Raw genomic sequence first — 16490 nt, 5'->3', positions numbered from 1 at the left:
TGAGCACCATCGGTATCAGGGTCAAATATTTGAAAATGCTCTTAAAAGGAACTCTCCATATGAAGGAGAGATCTGTGCTTCAAGATTATTTACAGGCTAAGACTATAACAAACCAGGCTGCAGAAACTAGTCCAAACGACCTGTAATCATGGAAGATAACTTCATAGGAATTTATATTCTGATTAAACTCCCACAATTTGGCTCATGTGTGGGGTGCAGCAGTCAAAACTTCATATTCAGGCCAGCATCGTGCAGCCCGGGCACGTTTAGGGAGAGCGCCAAATCACGGGAGTGGACTGAGAGATTTGGATGCAGCTCTGCAAGCATGAAATATTGCTTTTGAGCGCTTTGTAAGGATCTGTCATTTAACAATAAACATGGAGGTGCAGACGTCTAGGAGAGCTGACAGATGGCCTCTTGTTCTTTAAAGCCGTGCGAGGTAACTGCCCGCTGGCAGCTCCACACAGAGGCACGAGGGTTGAAAATTGTGAACTTAGACACCTAAAAAATCCAGAGGGTTGACGTCAGCGAACCGCACGTGGACTTTTTAATGTTATATATCAAATGGGAAACAAGGGAAAGAGAGTTCAGCAGGTTTTCAGCTTTTTACTGCGCTTGTTCACTTCTATTCTGCCATAATTAGCTTTTAAATGACCATATCAGTGCTTTTGCATATTTCACCTCATTTAATGCATGATACTTATTTTATATTACTACCAAATGTTTTTGAAAGCGCACCATAAGACCAGCTGGAGCAGCGTTTTCCTGTGATTCCAGCTCGCTGTGAAAATCAGTTTCCGCCCCCTTGGCCTGAGGTTTAAGCTTCCATAGTTTACACTTTCCAATATTTTTATTTGAAGTGTTGGACCATAAGAAGTGTTTGTGCTTTGAAGAACCAAACAACATCTGTGTAGTTTTACATCACCATCAGTCTCAGGCTTCTCTCTTGAGCTCTGGTATCAACAGGTGAGTGAAGATTTAACTGGTGAGTGTGAACGAGCCTCAGAAATGATGGTTGAACTTGATGTAGTGACACAAACTTAAAGCTGGAAGGAGTCCTCTTTTTCTGCTTCCACCAGTCTGTCACATTATATTCACGTCCAGATTCATATTTAGTTAGTATAGTTCTGACTATGGAATTAAATAAAACACATTATGTGTATTTGGTCTCAGTGACCTTTGACCTCTGACCTTCAAGATCTAATCATATCCTCCTCTAATCCAAGTGAACATTTGTGCCAAATAAGGTGTTCCTGAGAAATTCTGTTCATGACTTCCATCTTTATCGTTGACAGAGGCTTAAATATGTCCCTAATGTCAGGTTCTCTACTAGTTATATACCAGTATCTGTAAAAACAATGATTACAGGAAGGTGTTCTGTATCTTATCTAAGGTAATATCAGAATCACACACTTCCTGTCCTTAAGCTGTCACAGCAAAAACACCGGTATGGTCCTTTAAGTTTGAATCTATGACTTCCTGTGGCCTAGGAGGTGTCTCTACCTATCATTGGACCATTTGCACCCATTTGTACAGAGTAGGTAAGGTCCTCTCACTGCATGAGAGATGTTGAGTGTCCTGAAGTTAGAATTCACTTTAAAGGTCCAGTGTGTAAAATGAGGGGAAAACATTCATTGGTAGTATATTCAGATTTTGCCAATAAACCTTGACAGATATTACACACTGGACCTTTAAGAGACAGAATCTGAATTATCGTTTTAGAAAATGCCTCTGAAGTTTGATTCACTGAGGTGAAGATGTGAAGATGTGAAGATGTTCTGTCTGAGAAAACAGATCACACCTGAACTAAAACATCAGTGACTTTTGATACAGAATGTGAAGCCAGAAACAAACACTGAGCTTCTCTACACTTTCCTCTCAATGTTCTGCTGTCACCTCATCAAGTGTGTTTGGCCTGATTCAACCTCCTTAGATAAATCTTTTATATAAATCCTCTGAACCAGGTCATGTCGACTTTGAACAGAGCCAGTAAGTCAATCTAAAGGACTTTGTGGAGTTCATAAAACGACTTCCTGCACCTCCCTCTACAAATACCAAGTATCTATGAGCAGATTTAATGCTGCAACAGACACAAGGCTATAAATAGGCAGCCGGGGGTACTTAGCGTCTGGATCAAACGCTGTCTGTCGCCAGGCTTGGGGTTTGAATTACAGGAATCTGAAGCGGCATCTGGAGAACTTCACTCTGAGTGCTGCTGTTGTGACAACATCACTACTTGGTGTTCCTCTGGATGTTTCACTTGGAGTCATCCAGGGAATGCTTACTGAGCGGTTACTTCATATTTTAGCTGCTTCGCTGTATTTATAGTCCATCTGTGGGTTAAGATGCATACTTGTAGTTTCCCAGAAAATCCTGGAAAAGACAACCCACCCCCCCCACCATCTCACCCCTTCCCTCTCCCCTCCTGTTTCCCCTTCCCCAGCTCAATCAGATGACTGTGGTTGGTTAAACCAATCAGATATTTTGTAGCGGTCAAAATGTCATTTAAAATTGTTCCACTCTCTGCAGCCCTCCTCCATCGTGTTCACCAGAACCAGTGTCCATGGGCCTGACCTCTGCTGCACACCACATCCATACAGATGCTCAGCACTGCTCCTGACCCCTCCCCACCTGTGTCTAGTCCACTGACTGTATACAAAGACGAGCGACATGGGATATAGTGTATGTTCATTTTTCTGATACGTTTGGTTTTAATTAGTTACCTGAAGGTATAAAACAGGAGTCTGACATCATGATTGACAGGTGTGTGATTGCGTTGCAGTTGGGTCAAACAGGTATACGGGTGGGACCTCAGTTACCTCAGCTTTTGTCTCTACTTTTATACAGTAGGAGGAAGTGGAAATGTCGGCCATCTTTAAAAATACAAATGATGACATCACAATGTGGTCTGATCACCAAGGACATATTTCTTCATCTTTCCTTTTACCCAAAACTGCACCATCCCTTCTGTAGTTGCATTAAAAACAAATCTACACTCATCTGTTATATTATAATATAATCCCTTTATATTTATCTTGATGACAAACCTTATTAAATGCTATTTAAGACTTTTATGTTCAATGTATGGATAAGATTAGATAAGGAGGAGGATTAGGGCCACTGTAGAAAAAAAAGTGAATTCTGTCTTTAAACTTTTATTCTCAGAATCAGAAAGTTTAAAGTCAGAATTCTGAGAAAAAAGTCAGAACTCACTTTTTCTTCCCCACAGCGACCCTACTCCTCCTCTGTAATTACATGTTGATGGCTCCATTGCTCCTTTTTTAAAGTTTCCATGTCAAACAATCAATAATAAACTGATCAGTTTATTGTTTGATTGTAGTGTTTACATGGTTTGTTGATACCTGATTGTGTCAATATCAATATAGTCCTGAGTGCCAGCAGACAGGAAACACTGTACTTGTGATATACATAATAAAACAATGACAATGTAAGTTGTAACTACTCGGCTCAGTTTGTGTGAAAAGATCAAAACCAGAATAAAGTCATACAATTATGTGCACCAGCCTACATTTTTCTATTTCTGCCTCTGAAGATGGTCACTGAGTCAGATTATGTGTCTATATTAGTCATTAATTCCAGCGATGATGGTGGGAAAATAAAACATCAGACTCTACCAGTCATCTCTGACTTTGAGTCCCTGTGCTCTGAGCTCCTGTGGTCAGTGTCAGAGGATGTCAAAGCAGACAGGAAAGAAACTCAGTGTACAGTACCATGCTGGCATCTTCAACAGACCGTTCTGGGATGTCCCACATGCTGCATCATCTGTCTTCTGCTGTGCCACAAGTGTTGTTCCTCAGTGCCTTGACTCTGTCTGATTAACCTAATGCAGTGGTTCCAAAACCTTCTAGTCTTGTTTTTTTTGTCATATGTAAACTGATAAGCATAGACTTAGTGTTATTCTTTAGGTCCGCTCATACTTGGATGGCTTAGATTGTGCTGAGGCCTTCTAAAGCCTTATTTCAGGTCTTTTCCATCGCAGTCACTATCTCTGTGCAACTGAAAAACTAACAAGCAGCAAAGCCTGAAGCCTTTATATCTGTGATAACCAGCAACTGTGAGCTGTCAGGCTGTCACCTGCAACAAAACTGATTCTAATGTTTGATACCTGAAGATGCCCTGGGAACAGAAATACTGCAAACTGGTGGAAATGGATATTAACATGAGGAAAGTGGAAATGCCCACAACATGTTGGTGAGTAACGTAGATATAACTCCACAGGGCATCTGTAATCAAAATGTTTCATCTGTTATTTTAAAAGAGAATGGAAAAGGGAAACAGCAGGATAAACCACTGCGGGAACCACTGCTGTGCTAGACTCATATTCCATATTAAGATATTCCACAGGGCAGACAGGAGTCCCAGCTCAGGTCATTGAAAACCGATGTGTTTGTGTGCTCATCACTAACCTTTAAATCTACTGTTAAAACTGAAAGCAGTGAATGTCCAGTCTCTCTCTGTGAGCAGTGATCCAGCTCTCACTGATAGCAGAGGTAGCTGATGATGAGTTTCGGTATGTCCAGTTGACCTATGACCTTCAGAGCTCTGGTGCCTAGCTTCTTCCTCACAGCCAACCTGCTGAGCTGCTGCAGACTCATGGGCGTGGCTACAGACAGAACACAAGTGTTACAGGTTTGAGTACGTCATTATAATGATGCTAAGTATTTCACAATGATGAACAGAAGGTGACAGGTCTCTTTTTTCTTTGATTCATATCTGAGCTTCAAATATCACATCAGCAATGATGACAAAAACTGAATGTTTTCACTTTAAAGGGATAGTTCAACATTTTGGCAAATTGGCCAATTGCCATAATCCCTATAGTTTTAGGAGTAGGTTCGTTTCCTATAATTGTCGGTGCAAGCTGCTCAGAGCTACGCTACGGAGGCTCATGGGATTTCTTGGTTTCCCTCATCAAACTCGTCAAATACTAGGGCTGTCAACGATTATCATATTTTGATAATCGAAGCTTCGCAGACATAAAATCGATCAAAATCGAAGCTTCGACAGCCGGGGTGCGCGCGATCGTATAGATAATAACGGAACGTTACGAGATAGAGTTGTTTTCGAGGCAAATGCAGAGACTGCTTGCTGAAAAACTGCCCCCAACGGGAATCAGCGGTTTTCCATACGAGACTGAGTTGTTTTCAAGGTAAATTTACCTTGAAAACAACTCTGTCTCGTAACGTTCCGTTATTATCTCATAGCGTGGTGAATGTGCAGGTCACAACTTGTCCGTGAGAGCGTTTTGGAGTTGTTGGATTTTGATGAGTTTGATGAGGGAAACCAAGAAATCCCATGAGCCTCCGCTAAGGAGAGCTCTGAGCAGCTGGCGGCTCTGCTCTGCCGTTCTAAAAATAGCTTGCACCGACAATTACAGGTAATGAACCTACTGCTATGACTATAAGGATTATGGCAATGGGCCAATTTTTCAAAATGTTAAACTATCCCTTTAAAGCTTATCCTCCACTTGTTACTGGAAATAAGACGTACAAGTCATCCCCCTCTCACAGTGGCTAACCTACACATGAGCATCATGGTTAAACATCACTGTCACTGAGCTGGGACTTCCAGCGAGTGAAAAGTGATGGTTGCCTGCCATCTGCTGGTACAGTGGAGATAAACCTATACAACTGCAGTGTTGTATAGGTTTAAAGGCAGCAACGTGAACAGGGTGCTCATGTTAATCAGTGATCATGTGTTTTGTGAGTAACCTACTCTCATAGAACTGTAGGCAGGTTGCAGAGGGCGAGCCGGGTGTTGTGTAGTCCACAGGTCTCTTGTTGTGCTGGTCTCTGGCGTTGATGTTGGCCCCGAACTCCACCAGCGTCTCGATCATCTCCACCCCCATGTTTTTCGCCGCGTGGTGCAGTGGAGTTTCATGCAGTCTGGTAGCGTTCACTTTAGCTCCTACAGGGAGACAGATGGACATTAAAGTCTGGAGGAGGGAGGTGGTGTTACATTTCTGATCAGTCTAGAAATTCAAAAACATGTATAAAATCTCTGATAATGATGCACAACAGCCCTGAGTCTCACACCACCTCACACACATATCACATACCACCTCACGCAGTGTATCCTGTCTAAGCTGTTACCATGGGCACCAAAAGGTCGACATTCTGCAGCCCCAATGCACACGGCTCACAGCCAGTGTGTGTCTCAGGCCTTAGAAAGACTGTCAGCTTCAATGTTTTGACTCATATTCATACTCAAACATACTGCTGTGAATATCTTACCGACCACTTCCATTTAAAACCATGAGGTCATCCCACTGAGCTTCATTAAATTAATATTAATTTGAATACGATAAGCAAATAGGATAAGGAAATCACTGTCTATTGATTATTACAAGCTAAATACACCACAGCCAAACACTGGAGTTCGGTAACAAGACCAAGTTTAATAAGTGTGTCTTACCGGCCTATCAATCATTGAAAAGCTCAACCTTTAAGAGAAAATTCTCTATTTTTCATAAGACATGAAGAAGTTTTCAATAAATTCTAGAAGTTGAGAAAGTCGTATAAGCCATCGTGGGATTTCTTTTTTCTTTATTCGTTTTTAAAGACTTATTGACAGCTACTTCTGACACATTGTTGTGCCCTGTCATGGCAATATATTGAAGGAAGCCTCACTGTGAATCTACTACAGTACCTGCACTTTGCTTGTTCTCTGTTGTCTTTTCCTGTTTGAGTGTCGCCCGTCTGTCTGTTCTACCTTTGAATACATTTACAGAACAACCTGTCTCCTCTGGTGAAAGCAATCGTCTGATTAGTAACAATAACCCACAGTAAAAGCAAAAGAGGCTCTTTCTACCACCTAGAAATGTTTGTAGAGGCATTGTGCCTCTGGATCTGCTCAGATACGAACCTGGTTTCTTCTTCATCATCACTGTGAAACAGTTGCTTTCTCTTCTGTTTTTTCCTTGTCAACAATGTATTTTACATTTTGGTGTTGTAGTAAAATGGGGTTTTCTGCCTCAAAATGACTTTATGCCACTACCACAATAACTTTTCCTAAAACAATTTTCCCTCACATCTTACCTTGACCTCATGACATTTTCCTTTGAGGCTGAGGAAAAGTGCTAAGTGGCCTGACTTTTTGATCACATCTTCTTTGTTTTTTCCCTTCCAACTTCCACCCTTTTTGGTTTTGTTGTGTTTTGTTTGTCTTTAGATGAACTTCCTTTCTGTAATGTAATATTTTGTTATTTACTCTGCGCTTACACTCACCGGCATTGAGGAGCACTTTAACACAATCTATGTGTTGGTTAACACAAGCCACGAGAAGGGGAGTCCCGTAGTAAAGGTCATACGCCTCGAGACAAGCACCCGTGCTAATCAGAAGCTTCACGCAGTCGGCGTTACCTGAAATACAAACAACAGAGTGCTGTGCCTTTTACTCATAAAAATGAACATCAGCCTTTAAAAACTGGGTAAATTTGATTCCACTGAAGTTAAACAGATAGTTCAACATTTTGGCAAATTTTTTGATTTGTTACCTTTAATTGTCGGTGCAAGCTGTTTTAGAGTAGGTTTGTTACCTACGGAGTTGTCTGGTTTCCCATCAACTATCAAATAGAATCCAACTCCAAAACGCTCTGGTGGACAAGTTGTGACCTGCACATTCACCACACTATGAGATAATACAGGACTTTACGAGACGGAGTAGTTTTCAAGGTAAATTCATGCAAAACCGCGTTCCTGTTGAGGGCAGTTTTTTGGGAAGCAGTCTCTGCATTTACCCCGAAAACAACTCTGTCTCATAATGCTCCGTTATTATCTCATAGCGTGGTGAATGTGCAGGTCACAACTTGTCCACCAGAGCGTTTTGGAGTTGTTGGATTGTGTATTTGATGAGTTTGATGAGGAAAACCAAGAAATCCCATTAGCCTCCATAGCGTAGCTCTGAGCAGCTCATGGCTCTGCTCCGCCGTTCTAAAAAGTAGCTTGCACCGACAATTAAAGGTAACAAACCTACTGCTAAAACTATTATTATTATGGCAATGGGCCAATTTACTAAAATGTTGAACTATCCCTTTAAAGGATGTGCGATGCAAGTTCAAACACTCACCTCCCATGCAGGCCTCATGGAGAGGGGAGGCAGTGCGAGAGGTGAGGGCAGGGTTGGCCTTAGCGCCGTGCTCCAGTAAGAGCCTCACACACTCCAGACTCCCAGCGGAGCAGGCTTCACACAGCGGGGTGCTGCCGTCCACGTTCCTCGCATCCACCTCAGATATAAACATAGAGTTATAGATATGAAACTGCTGCAACCAAGTCCTACAACATCACGCTGACCCCTAAACTCTCTGATATTTTCCTCTTCCTTCCATCCACCTGACCGGCTCTCTGCCTCACCTGGGCCCCAGCGTCCAGCAGCAGCCGGACACACTGGGCCTGTCCACGGACGCAGGCCTCGTGCAGCGGCGTGATGGAGTCCACAGCCACGACGTTGACCGAAGCTCCGCCCTGGATGAGACTCTGCAGCTGGGAGGCCTGGCCGAGGGACGCCGCCTTGTGCACCTCTGTTCTCTCTGACCAGCAGCCTGCAGGACAACACATCACACACTCATATTATCTCCTGCTCTTCTCTTCATACACACACTGACATGGATCTCAGACTTTTCCCCACTCATCCATTTGTTCTCCCTCCTGAGAAGTGGTTTCTGCTCCTCGTCCTTTGAGACCTCAACCCAGTCAGTCTTTTACTAATTGGAGTCTTAATTTAGAAAATTTTGGATCTCTGATGAAGCTGCCTCTCTATTTCCCCTGGAAACTGAGCTGGATGTATTGTTGTCACTGCATACATGAGGAACTACGTTTATAACAAATATGAAATAGTCAAATCTGTTAATAAAAAAAAACATCTATAATGTGAATTTTCATATGGTGTGACATGTTCTTAACAATAATGTGAACAATATATTCAATTTATCAAAACAGCACATACACAATAGATGACTTCTGGGAAGTAGGCCTCAGACTCTGTATATCAGCATGTATTGACAGGGTATGGGATGGATATAGAATTTCTAATGTGTATAGGTGGCTAGCAAACTACCAGTGGCTCACTATCTCTTTTAGCATAGCTTCACTAGATCTGCGCTAACTGCAAAAATACTCAAATGCCACCTCCCTCAGTCTGATTCTAGGTCACACACAGTGATAGCAACTTATAACAGAACAGTCATAACCCAGAAAAAGGTTGCCATAAATGAAATGAAGATTGCCTGTTTCTTTAGCCAATGTTGGTTTACATTTAGGAAAATTAATTTTATGAGGTGAACAAAAAGTGAACTATGAAAACAGTAGGCTGATGTGAGTCATGAGAAATTCTCAGACATTTTGTCAAAGATACTGTCTGGTGAGATACAGCTTGTGTCAATTAATGAAAATTGTTCACAGGTTTCATATAGATTAGAATATTCAGACACCTGTGTCTACTGGGCATATAGTGGCATGCAAAAGTTTGGGCAACCATGGTCAAAATTTCTGTTAATGTGAACTGAAATGTGAAGCAAGTGGAAGATGAAATGATCTCCAAAAGACACACAGTCAAACATGAAACACTCTGTGGAATAGTTTAGGCAATATCTGTGTATTATTTTTGAAGTGAAAAAGGGAAGCAAAGCAGAACTTTTGGAAATCATTTCATCTTCCACTTGCTCAACTGTTCGCATTAACAGAAATTTTGACCAGGGGTGTCCAAACTTTTGCATACCAATGTAGGCTATACCTATATCATATCATATGTGGAAAATAAATAAATAATTGTTATTTAAAGCGAACAGAAACACGCTGCATAATGTCTGTAACCTACCACATACAGTATGAGAAATGTAATTTACCAACATGCAGCACTGTTTACTCTCTATACTAAACGCTATTACAGCGGTACAACATTCATTTGTGAGACTAACAGCACAACATTCAGTCCACAGTAGCTACAGTGTTGACAGCTCGCCACAGTCAGCACAACACGCCGGGGAGCAGCAGCACGTTAGCTGTCAAACTGGGTCATATTCCGCTGTAACACCGGCAGCCTCAGCGGCCATGTTGGGTCTTAACTCACTCACCGATGTCTCCGAAGAAGTAGGGCTGAGTGTTTTCCACCTCCATCCTCCTGCTCGGTGTCCGGGCGGGAACAGCGACGATAACTCACAAACAGCGAGGCGCGAGGGGTTTGTAAACAGCCGTCCTGCTAGTGTTTACATGCGGCAGCAGGACGAGCGTCATACCTGGGAGTCCAAGTGCATGCTGGGACTTGTAGTTCTTCAGGGTTCCTACAGCTTAAGCCAAGTTAAATTTAAGACTTTTTTAAAGCCACTTGAAATTTAATTTAAGACTGACTTCATAATAAACACAAATGCAGAAAAAAGAAGAAAAAAAAACACCACATCAATTACATAGGGTTAGGGACAATTTTACCCACTTTCCTATGTGATCCAAGGTAAAGTGACTGCTACATGAACATTGGATTGTGTCTCTTTCCAGCTGTCCTTTCAAAATAAATGCATAAAAAGTCTGGAAAATAAAAATAAAAACACTGACACGGGAGCTGGAGGTGACGGCCGCCACTAACTTCTCTATGTCGAAATGTTACCAATTATTTTGAGATTTGAGACTAATTACAACCATAAAATACCACTTACCATGTGTTAACATTTTTAAGACTTTTGAAAAATTGATTTAAGACATTTTAATGCCAATTAAGGCCTTGTTTTTAGATAAATGAATTCAATGCCTTTTAAGACTTTTTAAGGATCCGTAAGAACCCTGTTCTTAACGCCAGACGGGTAACGGCACACTCGACCACAATTTATTTCTTGACAAAATAAATAATGATACATAATTCACGTCATTATCTCACAATACAACAACATGGACATAATTTAAATATGACATTATGGCGCCATTCTTGGGTCACATGACATAGCCTACATTTAAGACTTATGAGGGAGCGGACATGTTGTCCATGCTGTCCATGCTGCAGTCTCTCATACATCCATCAGTGTGTCCCTGTGTAGCGATGGGGGGCGGTCACAGTACTGGAGGTAGCTGCAGATGCGGGGGGATATGTTCAGTTGACCTATGACCTCTGAGGCCCTGGTACCCAGCATCCTCCTCACAGCCACTCTGCAGAGCTGCTGCAGGCTCAGGGGGTTACCTGGAGAGAGGGGGGGAGGGGTTTTTAGAGGCACATCATCATGACTCAGAGGCAAAAACTGTCAGAAGAGATGACTTGTAGGCAGTTCAGGGATTTACTTTCATAAAACATGAGGCAGGAGTAAGAGGATGACACGGGTGTTGCGTAGTCTGCGGGTTTTCTTCCATCGTTGTCGCTAGCGTACAAGTTGGCTCCGAACTGCACCAACAGCTCGATCATGTCCACCATGTGGACCCGTGCCGCGTGGTGTAAAGCTGTCTCATGGAACCTCACTGAATTCACGTTGGCACCTGCAAAAAAGTGCAAAAGCTCAGGCCTGTTTTAAACATTTATGGAAGCTACAGCTCAAATAACCTGGTGCAACCCACACTCACACAGTGTTATACATCTGCAAATAAGTCTGTATTCATGGTCCTACAGCATGGTATACTTTTGTCCAGCATGTAGTTTTCCATAGTTTTCTCATTAGTCACTAAAAGGGCAAAGGTCATTGTGTTAAAATGTGAGGCAACTTTTATAGGGATAGTTCACCCAAAATCAATAATTCACCAATTTTCTACTCACTGTCATGCCAAGGAAGGGTTCAGAGAACTTTCTGAGTCATCAAAGGCTTTTGGAGTTCCAGGGGGGGTCCAGCTGGCAACGGATTTTCATATAATGGCGGCGGATAGAGTTCACTTTTGAATCCTTGGCATGACGGTGAGTAGAAAATTGGTGAATTATTGATTTTGGGTGAAGTATCCCTTTAACATGATGAAATAGCTCCATCAAAATGGAGGAAGCAACAACTTTTGGCCCAAAAAACAAGTTACATGAGCATTCAGCTTCTTCAGAACGTAAACATATTGGCAAAACCTGCAGGCCTCTTCCTAGTGAGTTGATGTGGGCATTGTGGGAAATGTAGGACATTCTCGACCAAAAGTAAAACTGACAGAAGTAGAGAAGAACATGGTAGTGGGTAAATATGTGTGAAATTCAATCTGACCTGCCATCAGTAGCTCCCTCACACAGTCCAGGTGTCCTTTAGCACAAGTGATGTGGAGTGGAGGACCAAAGTGGACGTCATACGCCTCCAGCTGGGCACCGCTGGCTATCACCAGCCTCACAACGTCCACATTGCCTGAGAGGAAGGTACAGTTTCATTCAAAGAGAAGAGGTGTGATATGAGTGGCTCTCTGGCTGAGCTGCTGCTGCTGGAGGTGTTACCTCGTATGCAGGCTTCATGGAGAGGTGAGGCAGTGAGCGCTGTGAGGGACGGGTTCACTTTGGCTCCATGCTCCAGCAGCAGCTTGACACACTCCAGACTGCCGGCGCCACAGGCGTTACACAGAGGGGTGCTGCCGTGGATGGTCCGCACATCCACCTGAAAAAGTCACACTTTAGTTTTTCTATCTCGACTTGAGATAACTGTCACACTTTAGCAGAATTGGTCTGATACAGAGAAGTGGGCAGACATACTAACATGTGTGCGATCCAGTTCATTTTTAAATTGACAGAGGTATCCTATCCATTGTAATATTTGAGTTTGTTGTTTGCTCCAAAAATCCACAAAGAGAGTATTTATTCTCTGTTGGATTGCCTCACCGGTGCTTATGATAAGATGTCCCAGTTTGTTTGTGCATTTTATCTTAACTTTTCTTTCTTTTATAAACGACCTGACCTGTCTGTATGTTCATGTGAATTGTTTTTATATGTGGATGATTCAGCACTAGTAGTTTCACAAAGATAAAAACATAGTCTAAAGCAGAGGTCTTCAACAGGGGGTCCGTGACCCCTAGGGGGTCCGCAGAGGTACTGCAGGGGGGTCATGAAATTTTTTGATTGATTATATAATTTAGTTTCCACATTTATGCTTAAATAAAAACATCAATTATAATAGTTTGTATGCATGATTTTAATGCAAGTGACAGACATTGTTAATATAAGAAGGCATGTTTATAAATGACAGTGGCACGGCCATCCTACTCACTGTACCTTTAAAATAAAAACATGAATATATGAACCTGTGTATTGTTTGAATAGCTTAGTATTTGAATCTAGGGTATGTTTATACATGGTATTAGGCCCAGTTTAATTTAATACACAATTTTATAATAATAAAAAGTAAGGGTCCCTGCTTCATCCCTCCATTAGTTTGGGGGTTCTTGGCCTGGAAAACGTTGAAACGTTGCTGACAGGTTATCACTTCATCTAGGGAAAACTGAATCGGTTTTGTTTGGATCAAAGAAATGAAATTAAAGGGACAACAAGGAGTTTTTATTTGGTTATAAAAAAGTCTCACGTTAATGTGGATGAATCTACGTTACCACTTGTTAATGGGCCCATTTTCGATAAATCTATGGTTTTGTCTCTATGGTTATTTTGTTATTATTAGTGGTGGTGGAAATGCTGGGCGAGCCGACCAGCGTTTCTTTACTTTCGGTTTCGTGGTGAATCATGAGAATAACGCCGCCGAATCACTGTTTATGGTCGGAACTACGACGGTATGTGATCGTCTTCCAACCTCTGACTTTAATTCTTGATGAATGAAAACATGAGTCTGTCTTGCGCCGGTCAAAGAATTTCACGGTACGGAGGCTCATAAATGTAGTGAAAACACTTCACTTTTCCAAAACTCCTCGTTGTCTCTTTAAAAAAGACATCACGTTAGTTGGAGACACTGAAATCAATGCCAAAGACTCAGTCAGTTTCTTGGGTTCAGACACTAATCGTAGTGTATTTATGTAGCCTATTTACTTTTCATGGACTCCTTTGATCTTCAGGATGTTTGATGTTTATTTAGGGACCGCGATGGAAATTAGCCCAGTGGCTTTATTGTGTTAACTATGGTGCAGAGATGTATCATGTTTTATAACAAACTGTCAAATAGAATCAATGCATGTCTTTGTATCTGAACCAGTCAGCTGTGATGTGGGTCTGTCTCACCTGGGCTCCGGCCTCCAGCAGCAGCTGGACACACTTGGGATGAGCCTGTATGCTGGCCTCGTGGAGCGGAGTGATGTTGTCCACCGTCACCATGTTGACCGAGGCTCCGCTCTCCAGCAGCTGAGCCAGCTGCAGGACTCGGCCTTGGGACGCCGCCTCATGCAGGGCCGTCCGGTCCGCCCAGAAGCCTGAGACACACATCAACATGTCAGCAGCACATACACACATACAGTATGTACAACCCAAGATCTGTTCAGCTGTTCTATACTCTAATAATGCAGAGTGAAAATGTTGCAATAAACTACAAATATTCATTCATTTTCTGTACCACTTACCCTCACTAGGGTTGTGACACACCCCTGAACAGGTCGCCAGTCTATCACAGGGCGAACATATACAGACAGACAACCAGTCATACTCCCATTCACACCTATGGGCAATTTAGAGTCACCAATTAACCTAACTTGCATGTCTTTGGTCTGTGGTAGGAAGAGACATGCACGGGAGAACATGCAAACTCCACACAGAAGGCCAACAACAAAAATAATGACTAATTAAAAAAACAAAAACTTATGACTATACCATTTTGTCCTTATTTTAATATTGCTTGTCTCTTTTTTAATGTAAAAAATAATTTTAAAAACATAACATAATGATAACATTTGCTTGCAGTGGACCCCATAATCACGATAGATAGATAGATAGATAGATAGATAGATAGATAGATAGATAGATAGATAGATAGATAGATAGATAGATAGATAGATAGATAGATAGATAGATAGATAGATAGATAGATAGATAGATAGATAGATAGATACTTAAAGCAGAAGTAAGTGATCCGGTGGTTTTGTCTAACTTCCTGTCAGCCGATGGAGTTAGCAGTCCCCGCCCTCGTCCCTACGTCACCACATCCACGCGCATCCCTTGGCTGCACACACAGAGAGGACCGCCCCTTTATGCCGTTCTCTCTCCTCATTGGATAAAGGTTGTAGGATACAAGGAAAGTTTTCTCCTCGGCTCAGAGCAGAGCAGAGTGACTGACAGACCAGTGTTTCAGACCAAACACTTTAAGTGATTGCCGTCGGAAGATATAACTGTTTAAGACTTATAAATATTCCGCTTACTTCTGCTTTACATCTAGAGGCCCATTAGCAATACAAATACTAATAATAGTTATGAATAATAAATAACAATTAAATTAAAAGAAGACACATTTCCACTACGGTGGACAATAAAGTCCTTCTATTCTATTCTAAAATAATTAAAATGTATTCAATTAAGAAATTCCAATATATACCCTTTCACCAAGTGTTCATTCACTGTAAAAAAAAAAACAACAACAACAACAAAAAAAAAAAACATGATAAATGGTTACTTATGTCTTCATGCAGCCTGTTGCTTAAAATAGCCACTTTAAAGTAGCTGTTAGCTCCTCAGCAGTAACTTCAGGAACTACTTTATAGATGTTATTATTAGTCACTCTTTACTCCTACGTTACTGTCGTTACTTTGAGCTCAATCTCTGCTCCTCAGTAGTGGCAGCACGAGCCAGGCACGAGCAGGAGAGTGTGTGTCATCATGAGACTTGAACAACATCACAACAGAGTGGACACACACACACACACACACAGCTCAGACAGACAACACACTCCCTGCTGTGAGAGCTCCGACACTCACCGATGTCGCAGAGAAAGGAGCGGCGCGCTGCGGTCATCTCCATGTTGGTGCCGTTCACCGCGGGTCAGTGGTGGTGGTGGTGGTAAACCTCAACACTCACAGCCATTAGACCGTTACACACCACCAGCAGCACGGGGGTATAGCGTTACAGCGCCGGGTGGAGGAGCAGCAGCAGCGGGGGATTGTGGGACTCGTAGTTCTACAAGCGCCCTGACCACTCAGCAGTGTGTCGACATATTTCTCACGTCCTCAACCCTGTGGGACACAAACACAATATGTTAAAACTGAATGTAAACAAACTGAAAATTGATGTCATCATCTTCTTCTTCTTCCTAGGAAATCCTACTTCCAGTTCCTATGAAAAATCACCAAACTTTGCACAAAACTTTGACAATTCCTAACAAATCAGCTGTAGCCTACCTGCTACAATTTTGCAACTTTAACCAGAATGTAGCCCTTATACTAGGCTATATTTTGTACGATTAAGTCCAGTGCAAATTATGAAGTCCATCACTGTTTTTTCTTCTTTCAAAAACTGTAAAACTTATTAAACCTTTCTTGTCCCACAATTTTTGCTCAACGGGCTTTATGCACAGCTCCACTACTTCCTGAACTTTAGCCAGCTCCTTTATTTCCTGTCTTCCATTATTGGACAAACTGATTAATCCAGGTGTGTCTGACGACTCGGACCATTGTTGTGAGGTC

General features: G+C 42.1%; 2 protein-coding genes across 2 annotated transcripts; both read right to left on the bottom strand.

The window, feature by feature from the left end:
* Positions 1 to 4272: 4272 nt before the first annotated feature.
* On the bottom strand, positions 4273 to 10244 carry LOC146962911 (ankyrin repeat and SOCS box protein 13-like). Its single transcript, XM_085769062.1, has 6 exons — positions 10091 to 10244; positions 8373 to 8560; positions 8089 to 8245; positions 7248 to 7382; positions 5737 to 5928; positions 4273 to 4624 (listed from the first exon to the last, which is right to left on the bottom strand). The coding sequence occupies exons 1-6, from the start codon at positions 10131 to 10133 to the stop codon at positions 4497 to 4499; spliced, it is 843 nt and encodes a 280-aa protein (XP_085625188.1). The 5' UTR covers positions 10134 to 10244; the 3' UTR covers positions 4273 to 4496.
* A 553-nt stretch (positions 10245 to 10797) lies between these two features.
* Positions 10798 to 15934, bottom strand: asb13a.1 (ankyrin repeat and SOCS box containing 13a, tandem duplicate 1). The gene is made up of 6 exons (XM_085769061.1): positions 15786 to 15934; positions 14107 to 14294; positions 12388 to 12544; positions 12167 to 12301; positions 11280 to 11471; positions 10798 to 11181 (listed from the first exon to the last, which is right to left on the bottom strand). Exons 1-6 carry the CDS (start codon positions 15826 to 15828, stop codon positions 11012 to 11014), a joined length of 885 nt encoding a protein of 294 aa, XP_085625187.1. The 5' UTR covers positions 15829 to 15934; the 3' UTR covers positions 10798 to 11011.
* Between the last annotated feature and the right edge of the window lie 556 nt (positions 15935 to 16490).

The sequence above is a fragment of the Trachurus japonicus genome, chromosome 23 (genome assembly GCF_045865225.1).
Source record: "Trachurus japonicus isolate A0001 chromosome 23, Traja_1.0".
NCBI lineage: Eukaryota > Metazoa > Chordata > Actinopteri > Carangiformes > Carangidae > Trachurus > Trachurus japonicus.
This window is presented reverse-complemented; position numbering and strand designations above follow the sequence as displayed.